This window comes from Malaclemys terrapin, chromosome 2, assembly GCF_027887155.1.
Source record: "Malaclemys terrapin pileata isolate rMalTer1 chromosome 2, rMalTer1.hap1, whole genome shotgun sequence".
NCBI lineage: Eukaryota > Metazoa > Chordata > Testudines > Emydidae > Malaclemys > Malaclemys terrapin.
The window spans coordinates 158,099,853-158,113,690 of record NC_071506.1 but is presented as its reverse complement, the minus strand read 5'-3'; the positions used below and the strand labels follow the sequence as shown (position 1 = coordinate 158,113,690).

The following is a 13,838-nucleotide window of genomic DNA, read 5'->3' as shown; positions in this document are numbered from 1 at the left end:
TGCACCCCAGACCCCCTCCCCCACCCAAACTCCCTCCCAGAGCCCAACCTCTCACCCCTTTTGCACTCAAACTCCCTCCCAGAGCCTGCACCCAATCCCCTGCCCCAGTCCAGGGCCTGCATCCCAGACCTCCTCCCCCCACCCAAACTCCCTCCCAGAGCCTTAGGCAGGTGGGGGCAGAGTTTGGGGGGGCGGGTTCTGGGCACCACCAAAATTTCTACAAACCTGCCACCCCTGCTGAACACAACAGCTTTGCAGTATGCAAAAATGGAGACTAGGATGAGAGCAGTCAATACACTCTCTTGTGAATTAGCCTAGGACCCAAGTCTTCAGAGGCTAGTGCACTAACCATCCTGTTACAGGCTCACCTTCACACTGCACTTTATCCAGGTTTCCAATGGGGTGACTGATGCAGAAGACTAGAGTGTATCCTCCCAAAGTCACTGCAAACCTGCACAAATTTGAATCCTTGCCCCTTCCTCTTTTGCTTCAATCACCAGACCACATTGGGCTGAATTTTAAAATGACAATGTAATAAATTATATTTATCAATCAGTCAAAGGCAATACAACAAACTATACGTCACCTCCTAATGCAGAGATAAAAACTATCTGAGACACGAGACCATGGTAAGGTTGTCAGGATGAGGGAAGGATGTCATTGGCAGCCTCCCAGTTGTGGGTACAATGTTCAATTCACAATGCTATCGCCATCAGCATGCTGCTGATATTCACAGCTCTGAATGCTCCAGTCTAAGTCTATTTCCTTAACTAACAGCTGACACACATCTTCTTTACAGCCCTTTTCCTATTTTCTTCTTTTGTGGTTGTGATACTTGTCTTCAGCCCTGAAATAGAAAACAAGCCATTATAGCCAATGTCTTGTTAGGATCTCAGCATTTAACAGATTACTCCAAAACTGCTTGGCTGACTGAACTTTCATTGATGAGAGTCTGAACATTAGAGAAGCCCGAAGTCTTTCAAGACTGAAAATATCCTTTAAATCTAAGCACTTCCTTCAAAATCTTGTCACTGTCTTCCCTTTGAGGGTTCATTTCCAGTGAGCTTTATTCAAGTCTCATTGCACAACCCTGCACTCTGACAGAGCACAATGTATCTTGCAAAAACAACTGCATAAAGCCATTTTATGAGACAAGCAGCCACTCCATCCTATGCACCAAAGTATATGGTCAAAGCAGTTGTGTTTTTGTGAGTTCATACACACTTGCTAGGAATTGTGCTATACAATTTCTCCCATTTCTGTTATAAACCAATATAGGGTCACAAAGAGAGCCCAGGAGCCTGACAGGAAAGTGTTTTGAATAAGCTCCTAAAATCACACTTGGAACCAGATCCTCAGCTGGGATCTGCTGGCTCAAGGACTTGCACCAGTGCCAGATCCAAGTGAATTCTATGGGACTCCATCAACTCTGCACTATGGGCATGAGACTCTGCACTTGTAGATCCCACTGCAGGATCATCTCCTCTTTGCTTTTAGTACTAAAAACTTTTAGTTCTCTACTTCTTCAGTGGTGCTGGTGTCACTCATTATGAGCAGTTTTGTTCTGAAGCTTAGGAAAGCTTTCCGTTTAGAAAAAAAAGATCAGACACCTGTAAGTGAAGCAAATGGTAGAGCTGGCAACCAATCTAACTGGTAGATCCCCATGCAAACTCCTCAGAAGTATGTATTAAAATTCACTACATGTACACCAACTAAGTAACTATCAATAATACTAGGTGTGGTTAATTCATAATATACAGCCCATATAACACAAGCAGAGAGCACTAGGTGACCCTTTGGGTCAAATCTGAGCCAATGCTCCTGCATTGTTAGGGGCAAGTCACTGCTGGAGGAGCCATCTTTTGGATCCCGGATTAAACCCTGAAATCTGGATCACTTGTAGTTTTTTAAAGATCCCACAGCAAATTCTGCTTGGACAGGGGCTTTGCTTGGCTGATCTGGGTTATTACATTCTGCCTCTCTGAATTCTCCTGCATTTCCACTTGGATTGAGTATTACGTTCCTGCACTAAACTCGGATGCACCGTTACATTTCACTGGTGACTATCATCACTGACTGGTACAGGCAAACAAATTGCTTAGAGTAACACTTGCCTCTCTCTTTTTCTCCTGGAATCCCTGTCTTTGCCTCTTTCTCTACTTCTTTTTTGTTTGTCTGGACTTCTGCTGGGATCTCTCCTGTGTCTAGATCGATCAACATCCTTAGAGCTTCCACAAGACTGTCGAGAGTCCACTGATGCTGACCGTCTCTCTTCGTTTCTGAAGAAAAAAAGTTATTGGTTTTAATAAATAGTTTCATAAACACTGTAGTTATTAGAATACTTTTAATCTCCATTGGTCCGCCTCTGGTAGGCAACGAAAAGGAACTGTATTCCATTTGGTAGGATCATTTTCTTCTTCTTCTCTTGTTTGTGATAATAAACGCTTGGAAACAAGACACTGATTTTGGCTTCTCTCGTTTGACAGGCTGCAATTTCTTCCCCCAGTTCTTTAGGTGCAAAGGCTGAAATAGATCCGATTTGTCTACTATTTCAACCACCCAAATCAGGAAATAAAAATGTGAAGCATTACGCAGTGATGAGGACACACTTCCATGTTACACAGGTAATAAAGTCTATCCTGTTTTCTTTTTCAATTCCCAAGTGAAGGATTACTGTTGATGTTAAGTATACATAAGATACATGAACACAGCTGTGTTGCACTGCTAGTGTAACTCTGAGAACCTTAAAGGGACATTGTCAACTTGACATCTAATCAGTTTTTTAAACTATTTTGAATTCCTTTTTTAAGGTACTATTCCAGTCCTGCATCTCCCCGCCAATTCTTGTGTTTTAAAAGTCACATTTTCACAGGTTCTTCTCTCCCTAGCTGCTCTGTGACAGTCTGAGACCTGTGATTATAGCGCTGTACTAGGACTCAGGAGAGTTTATGTTCATGTCCTGGCTCTGCCATAAACTGCTTGTGTGGCCTTAGGAAAAAGTCACTTCATTTTCCCCATCTGCAAAATGGGAATAACACTTCTTTTCTTCCGTCCTTTGTCTTGTCTACGTAAGCCATTCGCTCCTCAGGGCAAGGATTATCTTAGTATGGATTTGTACTGTGGAGTACAATGGGTCTCTTTCTCAACTGGGCCTTCTATGTGCTACTAGAATACAGTAATAGGTCACTATGGATTGACGGTTGCCAGCGTCCCTGCACAAAGAAAGCATTTTGGTGAGTGCTGTGAGGTTCTTGTTAATACCTTCCTGAAGATTTTGCTGAAATGGAAGATTTTCCTCCTTCACACGTCTCTGCATTGTCTGGTTTACCTTCCTCCTGCCAGTGGCTGCTGAGTTCTTCCATGTGCACACCAATCACATCTCTGATTACCTGGGAAGAGATTAGTAAAAGAAAACTTGAAGCTAAAATAGACTAGAAAACACCAGGCAAAAGATGAGGTCTGAGGTGTTGTTTTTAAAGGCACTAGATATTTGTACGGAAAAACGTTTGCGGAAATAAAAACTCCAAAGTAACTTTACTAAAATGCACCTTAAAGGGACACTATCAACATGTAGGTTGCTGGAATTTGCACGTACAAAACTCAGTATTAAAAGTAGCTGTGATAAATATATTCAGTAACTTGCAATGAAAAAAAGTTTTCTGTTTGCATCTGAAAACATTTCTCTGAAGTCTTTGCAACCCCCAAATAGCTAAGGCACAAGAAACTGATACTGAAATTGACTAGTTTAGCCTCACTGTTCAGGAATGAAGAATAAATAACATGATGGGCACAAGATTTTTAAAGTTCTTTCATTTTTAACAGTCTCAGCTGTCGGTATCGTAATATGAGTAAGGAAAAATGCATTTTAAATACATATGGTTTTTAACCCTGCAGTGCCCTTCTAAGTAGTTTATGTAACTTTCAAATTGACATAGCTCAAACTACAGGATAGCCACAAAGTGATACCAGGAAACAACGACAACCAACCAGAGGAGAAAAATACTTTAAACCATTAACATTTCTTTTTGAGATTTATAAAATTGCTAACACATTTACTAACCCACATCTTTAGACTTGGTCAAAAAGTTTCTTTAAGGTTTTTTTGCCTAGGCATCATAGTTAAAACAGTTTTTACTAATCTGAATAGAGCACATTAGAGAGTGTATGCTGTGAAAAGATTAAGCATTCTAATACCTGCAAGGTCTTGCATTCTCTACAAAAACATTTGATGCTCACCTCAGTGTAAGATTTCTTTGTTATATGAACATTCTTAGCTCTGTACGACTGCCGCCGTCTTTTATAGTCCCGCATTTCTGCCAGGATTTCAAGATGAGACTTTGGACCTTTTTGACCATCATCTAATAAAATATCGAATGTGAAACAAGTGGTTAAACAAACTAAAAAAAAATTTCAGAGGCAATACATCGGCACTTGAGAATACATAATAGGGCTGTCTTAGAATGGTGCTGTTTACAGGACTAGAGGTAAGTTTGTGTCAAGTTCTTTTAACAGATGTTCCTCTGGTATTTATTTACAGCATCAAACAGTGTCTAGGGAAGTTAGAGAGAAAGCTGGAAGAGATCTGCTTACACAGTAAAGACCAAAATCAACAACCAAAATAAAAGGCATTCAAGCCACCATACAAGATTATTACATGAACTCTGAGACACTACAATAAGACCAATGTAGTGACTTGAAATAAGTTATTTAACAACAACTGTCCTAAATACTAATTTACAAGTCGCATTTTCAAAACCCCTATTATTGAACTGCGGAAGTCTGGCAAACAGAGGGATCGATCCAGCAAATGTAAATGTCTATGGCCATGCAGATCCTTTTGCAGGATCGGGTTCCAGAAATAAGGCATTTTTTCCCTGCATGTATATTGTACGTTTTACAGAATATAGTAATTGGAGGGGTCCTGATCTGTCTCACTAGTTTATATATTTCTCCAGAATTTTCTTTGTGCCAAAAGACTATCGTGTGTCTCTTATCACATTTCTATTGTTACTGTTCCATGCTGCTTTTATCTCATATCAGCTTTCACAGCAGAAATCTTGCAAAATTTCACATTCAGTTGTGAGCCAAAGAAGTGCAGGCCTGTTGCAGAAGAAATGAAGGATCCCTCCTCTTGCTGAGATGCAGGCAACAGATACAATGAGAGAAGTGCAGAAGAGCTGTTTGGACAGGAAGCTGGCAGAATTGAAGGTGGAAAGGAGAAAGATACAATAGGCAACTACACAAAGACCACCACATTACAGGATCTGAACGTATCTTACCTGTGTCCTGAACTGTACCTTTTTTTTTTATTAAAAGAACTATAATACAAAAAGATTATTTGCCAGCTCTTTTCCGGGCTAGTTTGCATAATTTTTGCCCTTCTCCTAGAATCCACAATTTGGTTTACTTTTTATTAATTCAAACCTGAATAGATGTTCAACCAAATCCCTCTAACTGTAGAAACGTGACAACATTTGAAAATGACAAACACTGCCATTTTAAGTTGAGAAACATTCAAATTCTTGAGTTTTACAAACCTTGGGTGACTTTAGCAGCCAAATCTACAAAGAGATCACTGTCGTTTTCAGTGGCCTGGGATCTGGACCTCTGTTTCTTCGTCTCTTCCAGGACATAATCATAGATTGCAAGACGATCAGCTTGAGTCAGGTCACAGATGAAGCGTTTGTGGTTTTGGGGAACTTCAACAGGCAGTGAAGAATAGGCACCTAAAGCTTGTGAACAAATGGAATTTATTACTTCTATAAAATGGCAATACTGCTACACAAAGAAACTTGTGGGGAGGAGCAAGTGTACTGGCACTAGGAACTTGGACACTATTTACATACTTTTCACTTGTGCAAGACAGACTTCTTTAGCTTTACTGGATTCTGATAGCTTAAAAAGTGCTTTAGTTGGCCTAATTTTAGGAAACCCACTGAAATCTGCTTCATGAAATGATGACTCTGTAACAGACTGTAACCAAATGGCCCCAACACTTCTATTTCGTTAACTTTCCTCAGCACCTGGGGAGCCAGGAGTTTTGGTGTCTCCTGCAGGGACTATGAGGGCTATTTGGGGGAAAGGGAGAGAACGCCCACAAAAACTATCTAGTCCACAATACGATTTCCTGTATTGTTATTAGTGACAGCCCACTAGCCTGCAAAAGAATGTTTTTGTACTGGTCGAATAGTACATATTTATTTTTAAATTTGTTTCCAAATTTCAACTGCAAACTAGTTAACAGCCAACATTCTATTGGCAATAATTGGAATGAAGGCCTCTGTTTAATCAAATAGATAATGCTCAATTGTCTGCTCTGAATGCTTTCAAAGATGATTCAGAATAGGCTACCTTCTACTCGCTCACATTGCTAGTCGGTTTAAAAACCCTGAAGAGAAGTAATGTGCAACAAAACCATTTACAATTGGCAAAACAGAGTTGCCAGTCTCCTCCCAGTTATTAGTCTATACTTACTCACTAGCTATACAGTTACCAAGATGTATTCGTTACCTGCTGGCTAAAAAAAATCTGCTTCCCCAATTTATTAAAGCTGTAGTCACTCTCCCTGTTTTATGGCAAAGATTTTATTTCCTTCAAACAGAATAGTCAAACCCTCAGTCACACTCTCTCCAACACATTGTAGCATTGCAAAGTGAATTTCTTGAAACAACAGAATATGGTACAGTACTTATGAAAGGCTATCACTTGCAGAAAGAATACTGTATATCTTTTAGGCCTTGTCTACGCTGTCAGAGGCACGTAGGTTACGTGTATCTACATGCTGCACTGAAATACAGGCTGCATTCGCACTGTGGTGGTTAGTGACACACGGCAACAAAAGACTCTGGCAGGGGAGAAGCAATGGAAAAAGGTTCCAACAGCGATGCCAGAGCCTTTCCTTGCAGCAGGAAAAGGCTTTAGCAGTGGGGTGATGCTGGAGTCTTTCTCCACTGCCTCCCCACTGCTACAGCCTGTCCTTGCACTGGAGAAAGACTCCGGCAGAGGAACACTACACTGCTAAAAATAGCTGTGTATATGTGAGAGGCACTGCTCGTTCATATCAAGAATGAGTAGAGTACATACCCTAAAGTTCAAGTGTGTCTTTACTCTACTTACCCAAGCAGTGCCTCACCATCTACACTGCTATTTATACCTGGGCTAGGTGGGTGTGCAGTGTATGTACAAAACACACTGTAAGTGGAGACAAAGCCTAAGTAAGGAGAAGATTCATCTCCCTAATTCCCCTTCAGTCTCACCCCTGCTCATGAAAGAAGAATCAAGGATATTTTTATTTAAAAATATTTCAAGAGCAGAAAGATCAGCTAGGTGCTTTTCATTCACGATGGTGTTATATCACAGCAATGACTACACTGGAAGAAGAGAAAAGCTAGAACTCTCTCTATTCAGATGTGCTGATCCAGATGTGACGCAGATTGAGAACCCGTGAAATATGCCCTATTTTCTGTTACATTTGTAACAACTTACTGGGAATTCCACCTATTCAAATAAAAGTAGCTGTGTTTACCTGAAGGTTTGCTCAGCTATCACCCTCTTTTAAACAAGCCAAGGAAATTGAAGGCAAAATTTGTGTTAACAGATATTATGTCTGAGGTTTTAAAATGCAGACAATTCAATCTTCTGGTTCCTACAGCAACCTTAATTTGACAATTATGCACCATAAAACTTCACATTTCTTGATGACTGTGTATTAAAAACCTGGACTACAACTTTGCGTTAGTGGAGAGTTTTAGAGAAAAGAATAAGTGTTTACTAAGTAACTTCTTAATTTATTATCAGGTTTTATTAGGTGAATGTGGACAGTTTGGACAACTTTGGTTCTTTCTTCAGATTGCTTCTAAAAAGCGCAAGAGCACGTTAAAATAGGATGGTGACACCTAGTGGCCCATAGATGTATTTTTGCAATATAGCATATGGTACATGTTTTGGTGTTCGTTTAGTTTCTTTTAAAGCTGTCCAGTACATTCAGGTTAGATTAAGATTTGAAATTAAAATTACTACAGCTTTGTTAAATCATGGGGGAAAAAAACTCATATCTTCCAAATACGCCATCAATACTATGAACATTTCCAGGTTCCTCCTTTCCGAAGAGCCCATTCTATGGGTTTCCATTTCTATACTAGAGAAAAAAAAAAAAAGAGCAGAAAAGTCTGCCAGTCAGTGCTGCTGTACTCAGCTGCTGAGTTAGCCTGTCAAAAAGGAAGAACGAGCAGACACTTTTTTTCCCTATGTACACCAGGGCTGCCAATTTTGGCTGGACGTAGTCCTGGAGGTTTCATCACGTTACAATCTCTTAATTAAAAATTAATCTTTAATTCCTGGAGACTCCAGGACAATCCTGGAGGGTTGGCAACCTTAATTTGTGCACATGTATGTATTTTAAAATGACAAAGTTAGTAGCTTAATGCAGTTTTATCCAGGTGCCACAATCATTCCCACAGTGCACACTATAGCTCTACTGCCATCTGTACAAGCAAGCACAGTCTGTCAAGAGTGTCTTGATTTCATCTTTCATTCTCTTGAGAAATCTATTTCTGTCCTTTCCTGGGCTCCAGGCTGTTTTGTGTGTTCTCTGCTGATCAGTGAAAAACAGGATGTAAGCACTTAAATGTATGGGTGGACACACTGTCCATCCTATCTAAGGGGGAGCAGGCCCCTCTGACTAAATCACTCTAACTCCTCTTAGGAAAGTTTGCAATAATCCATTGTAAAAACGGAAATTGAAGGTTCACGTATCATGGGGCAATGAAAGACAGCTACATATCACATACCCAATAAAACAAATGTTAGTTTGGGGATTCAGAGGAGAAAGTGAAAACAAAAAGGAAGGTTTCTTGTCCAGGAAAAGTATTCCCAGCAGTGGGAGTGGGGTTCGGTCTGAGGGGGTTCTGGGCTGTGGAAGGCAGAAGAGGGGGCAGCTCAGAGAGCTGGGCCAGAGGGGGTTAGTAGGGGGAAGATTTTAAATAGTGGGATTGTGGGACTGGCATTAAAGAACATCGGGAGCTTTGCAGGGCTAGATTTCCAGTCCTGAAGATAGCTCTTGAGTTGAACATGGAGGACTTGAACCCTCCCCAAACCCCAGGTGAGGGAGGAGAACACAGCTGTGGGGACCAGAGGAAGTAAGGGAGCAAATAAATATTGATTGACAGTGAACCCACAAATGAGATCAAGGGAGACTAGGAAAGAGGTGGCTTGAGTGATCACGAATAAGAGGAGAGATGGCCCACACTACAGAAAATCTGGAGAACCCCTGGCTTAATCTGTGTACTCCGCTTACCTTCACTGGAGCCTCCACCTTCTTTAGCACTCGAAGCTTTAGCTTGTTTAATAATCTGAAATTGTAGATCCTTATCTGAAAAAAGGAAAAGAGAATTTTACAAAGCTCCTGCACCTTTGTACAAGTACACCCTGAGGTATGTGCTAGATCTGTGCTCTTAGCTGGTGAGGTTTAATGGACAGGTAGGCAGTGGTTATTGTACAGAGAGAATAATATTCCTCATCCTGAATTACTGATGTTCAGCAAAAGGCCATCAGACACTCAGGAATTCTTTGACTGTAATGGAAAATTTTTAACCAAATATATTCTGGCTTTTTAAAGGTTTGTTCTTACATCCATTCCACGTTATTTTGTCCAGAAAACCAAACCACAACCAGTTAATAACATTTGTATTTATTCTACAATTACACGTAAATGGTATCAAGTTACTCCTCTGGTCCTGCTAGCAGGGCCGGCTCCAGCTTTTTTGCCGCCACAAACGGCGAGGGGGAAAAAAAAAAAAAAAGGAAGAAAACAATTGAGCTACCGCCAAAATGCTGCCGAGGAAGACAGGGAGTGAAGGACCTGCCGCTGAATTGCTGCAGAAGACTGAAGTGGACTGATTGGGCTTCCGCCAAAGTGCCGCCGCCGCCGACGACCCGGACATGCTACCCCAACAATGGACAGACGTGCCGCCCCTTTCGATTGGCTGCCAGAGGCACCTGCTTCCTTCCCTGGTGCCTGGAGCCAGCCTTGCCTGCTAGTGTATCCTGTCTCCTCTGTGTCTGTTTTTCAGGTTCTAAACTCCTCAGGACACAGACTCACACTGTGTGTCTTGCTTTATTATTTAATATTATTACTATTACTGCGCTGTGCAGATTTTTCAAACACTTGTTATATAAACATCTGTTAACTGTAACTCTGCCATTTAAAGTGGGCCTTAAAAGGGCCTTATAATCTTGGGGGCAATAACCTCTAGATTCCAGAATTTGGAAGCAAGTACAGTAATGCACTGCAGAGACATTAAAGAGACTCCTCCCTCACCCAACCAAGAACCATCCCACACTAATGATTCCACTAGTTTATGTAGAACTGCAGTGAAAACAGGTCTCCCTTCAGAAGCTCTACTGCAGCAGCTAAACGCTATTCTTAGAGCTGGGTCAAACTGCTGAGTGGGGAGATGACATATACATGTGATCTACTCACATCACAGCTGAGTCCGGTGCACAAACAAGAAAGTAATAAAGCAAAGGGAACTTGCAAGCTGTGTTAGAGATAAAGAAAAAACAACAACAATCTGCCACAAATATGCTGATAAATAAGTGGGAATTAAATTATAATATCCTCTTCAAACTTTGAAAATGAGAAGGAAAAACACCCTCTGACTAGCATCAGGTAAGGAAAAAAGGTGTGCTGCTCAGCTTTGCAGAATGAAGGTAAAGTGCCACAAGCCAAATTTATTTTAAAATCATCTAGATGGTGAGAATAATGAAGTTTCTCTTCCACTGGAGCAACTGAGGTAACATCAAAAAGAACAGGAGTGCTTGTGGCACCTTACAGACTAACAAATTTATTTGAGCATAAGCTTTCGTGGGCTACAGCATCCGAAGAAGTGGGCTGTAGCCCACGAAAGCTTATGCTCAAATAAATTTGTTAGTCTCTAAGGTGCCACAAGTACTCCTGTTCTTTTTGCAGATACAGACTAACACAGCTGCTACTCTGAAACCTGAGGTAACATCGTCACCTGAAGTGTCTGCATTCCACTGTACAACCATTACCAAATTCATACTTACCCATAGTAATGGTGGGTATCTTTGCTTTCTCATAGTAAAATGCAGAGTCATACATTTCAGCCTACAAACCAAAAGACATTAATTATACCATTCTGGAGTTTATAGCTAAGATTCAAGTATCCCCACCCAGAACCACCAGGGCTCCTCAATTCTGTAGTCTGACAAACCCAACTGGGCCTTCACACCCAGATAGTCTCTCGCTGGACTTGTGCAGGTGCACAGGCCACCTGCAAGGATCCACCTGCAAAATCAGGGCCTTCCTTTATACAATTTCTCTGGGCCTAGAGTATAAACAGCAGATTTGTCTGAACCAATCCAGATCTCTTAAGACTGCCAAACTATTTCTTCTCAACAGAACCTGACCAAGGGATTCCTGCCCCTGGAAAAAACCAACCAGTCCGCCCAGAAAGTGGCTACCTGCTCCTCTCTGGAGTACTCCAGCCTCCTCAGCCGGCAGGCCACTATGTGCTTAGCCAAGGAGGATCTGGGCATCTGGTGATTGGCATCATAGGGGCAAACGGCTCTCTCCTCCTGCCAGAGGAAACACATAGTCAGCACCGAGCAGGGGGACTCTCCTTCAGTTTGGAGCTGGGGGGCAAGGAGGTATTGGAGGCGGGGCACCCTGTCAGTGTGGGCAGGGGTGGAGCTGGGGGCAAGGGGGTGTTGGAGGCGGGAAGTACAGTGCAGGTGTGGATAGTGCTGTGGGGGACAAGAGCGTGTTGGGGGCAGAGAGCGCAGCATGGGTGCGGGTGGAGCTGGGGAGAAAAGGGTGTTGGGGGCAGGGGGCGCAGTGCAGGGAAAGGTGGAGCTGGGGGGTAAGGGGGTGTTGGGGTCAGGGGGCGCAGTGCAGGGAGGGGTGGAGCTGGGGGTCAGGGGGCATTGGGGTCAGGGGGCGCAGTGCAGGGAGGGGTGGAGCTGGGGGTAAGGGGGCGTTGGGGTCAGGGGGCGCAGTGCAGGGAGGGGTGGAGCTGGGGGTCAGGGGGCATTGGGGTCAGGGGGCGCAGTGCAGGGAGGGGTGGAGCTGGGGGTCAGGGGGCATTGGGGTCAGGGGGCGCAGTGCAGGGAGGGGTGGAGCTGGGGGTAAGGGGGCATTGGGGTCAGGGGGCGCAGTGCAGGGAGGGGTGGAGCTGGGGGTAAGGGGTGTTGGAGGCGGGGAGCACAGTGCAGGTGGGGATAGTACTGGGGGGCAAGGGGGTGTTCGGGGCGGGGGGCGCAGTGCAGGCGGGGAGGAGCTGAGAGGTAAGGGGGTGTTGGGGTCAGGGAGCGCAGTGCAGGGAGGGGTGGAGCTAGGGGTAAGGGGGTGTTGGGGTCAGGGGGCGCAGTGCAGGGAGGGGTGGAGCTGAGAGGTAAGGGGGTGCTGGGGCGGGTCGGCACGGTTCAGGCAGTGGGGAGCTGTGAGGTAAGGAGGCTGGGTGCGGGGCGCAGTGCGGGCAGCGGCAGAGCTAGGAGGTAAGGGCATGTAGGGGGCGGAGCTGGGGGTGTTGGGGGAGGGGGCGCAGTGTAGGTGGGGGAGAGCTGGGGGAGCAGGGCGGGGGGTGTTGGGGGAGGGGGCGCAGTGCGGGCGGGGCCAGCCGGGCCTTCACCCCCAGGCACCGCGTGACACACGCCGGGGCGAGGGAGCCCGACCCGCGGCGCTGGGAGAGATTCTTGCCTGAGCCGCAAACCACACCGCGCACGGGGCGGCCATCTCCGCGCTGGGCAGCCAGGTCTCAAACCCCGTTGTTGAAACAAAGGGACCATTCGGCGGCCATGTTTACTAGGGGCAGGGAAATGGCTTCTCTTTACCTCGGAGTAATCTGGCTTCACTGTTATTGTATATAACGGGAGTGGCGGCCATTTTTAGTGAGGGCAACACCATTGCCTGTGATCCCCGCGGTTGCTGGCTAAGGAGGTGAGGCTGCCAGCGCTGAGCCCGGCGCAGGGTTCAGCCCTTCGTGGTGTGACTGACATTTCACAGGCACGGAAAGTCCCGCAGCAGAAAGTGCAAATGTCGATAAATGAAATGATTTAAAGGGTGTTAACGGAGTCAGGCTTCGTGCAATCCAATGGTCATTTGGGAACAGGCAGCTATTTGGGCAGCCCCAGAGGGGGCCTCGCCCGTCACAGCGTGGCCCTACAGACCCATAGAGCAGACACGAGTGTAGAGAGCAGCCGCAGGCAGGTCCTGCAGCAGAAATGAGCCATAGAGAGGGAGGCTCAGCGAGGGCAGCCCCTACTGGCGGGGCGGGGCCTTGCCCAGGCTGGCGTTTGCCCGGACACCGGGGTTCGCCTGCGCCGCGTGTGTGACCGACGCGGTGTCCCCCGCAGGGCCCGGGCCGTGGGGCGGGGGCCGAGGCAAGGGCTCTTATTGGCCAATGGCGGGAGAGACTCTGCAGCCCCGGCAGCGCTTGGGCCAGTGGAGACGTGGCCCCCGCCCGCCGCTCACACATCTGCACCCCCAGCACCGGGGGGCAGGGGAGCGGCTCGGGGCGGGCCGCGGCTCCGAAGGCGGCCGGGCCCCTGGTACCCGCCGCCCAGGGCCCGTGTCCATAGGGGGTCGCTGCGAGCTGCCCCGGGGCACCCGGAGAGCGCTGTGACCTGCCGCGGAGCTGGCGCTGGCACTGCCGGGGGAAGCAGCGCAGCGGCCCCGAGATGGGGCGGGGAGGCCGCAGGGCTGCGAGCAGCTCCTGCCCCCGGGTGGCCCGGCAGGGAAAGAAGAAGCTACAGAGGGGGTGGGGGGGAGACCGCACTAGGGAGCGGGACAAACTGCCGGTGTATCAGCACAAAGTGCA

The 13,838-nt window shown here is 45.7% G+C and overlaps 1 protein-coding gene across 1 annotated transcript; it reads right to left on the bottom strand.

Moving 5' to 3' along the window:
* Positions 1-755: 755 nt before the first annotated feature.
* Positions 756-12,832, bottom strand: SNRNP48 (small nuclear ribonucleoprotein U11/U12 subunit 48). The gene is made up of 9 exons (XM_054020834.1): positions 12,719-12,832; positions 11,485-11,598; positions 11,068-11,128; positions 9,296-9,370; positions 5,538-5,732; positions 4,237-4,358; positions 3,262-3,389; positions 2,115-2,279; positions 756-847 (listed from the first exon to the last, which is right to left on the bottom strand). Exons 1-9 carry the CDS (start codon positions 12,752-12,754, stop codon positions 808-810), a joined length of 936 nt encoding a protein of 311 aa, XP_053876809.1. The 5' UTR covers positions 12,755-12,832; the 3' UTR covers positions 756-807.
* Positions 12,833-13,838: the final 1,006 nt, after the last annotated feature.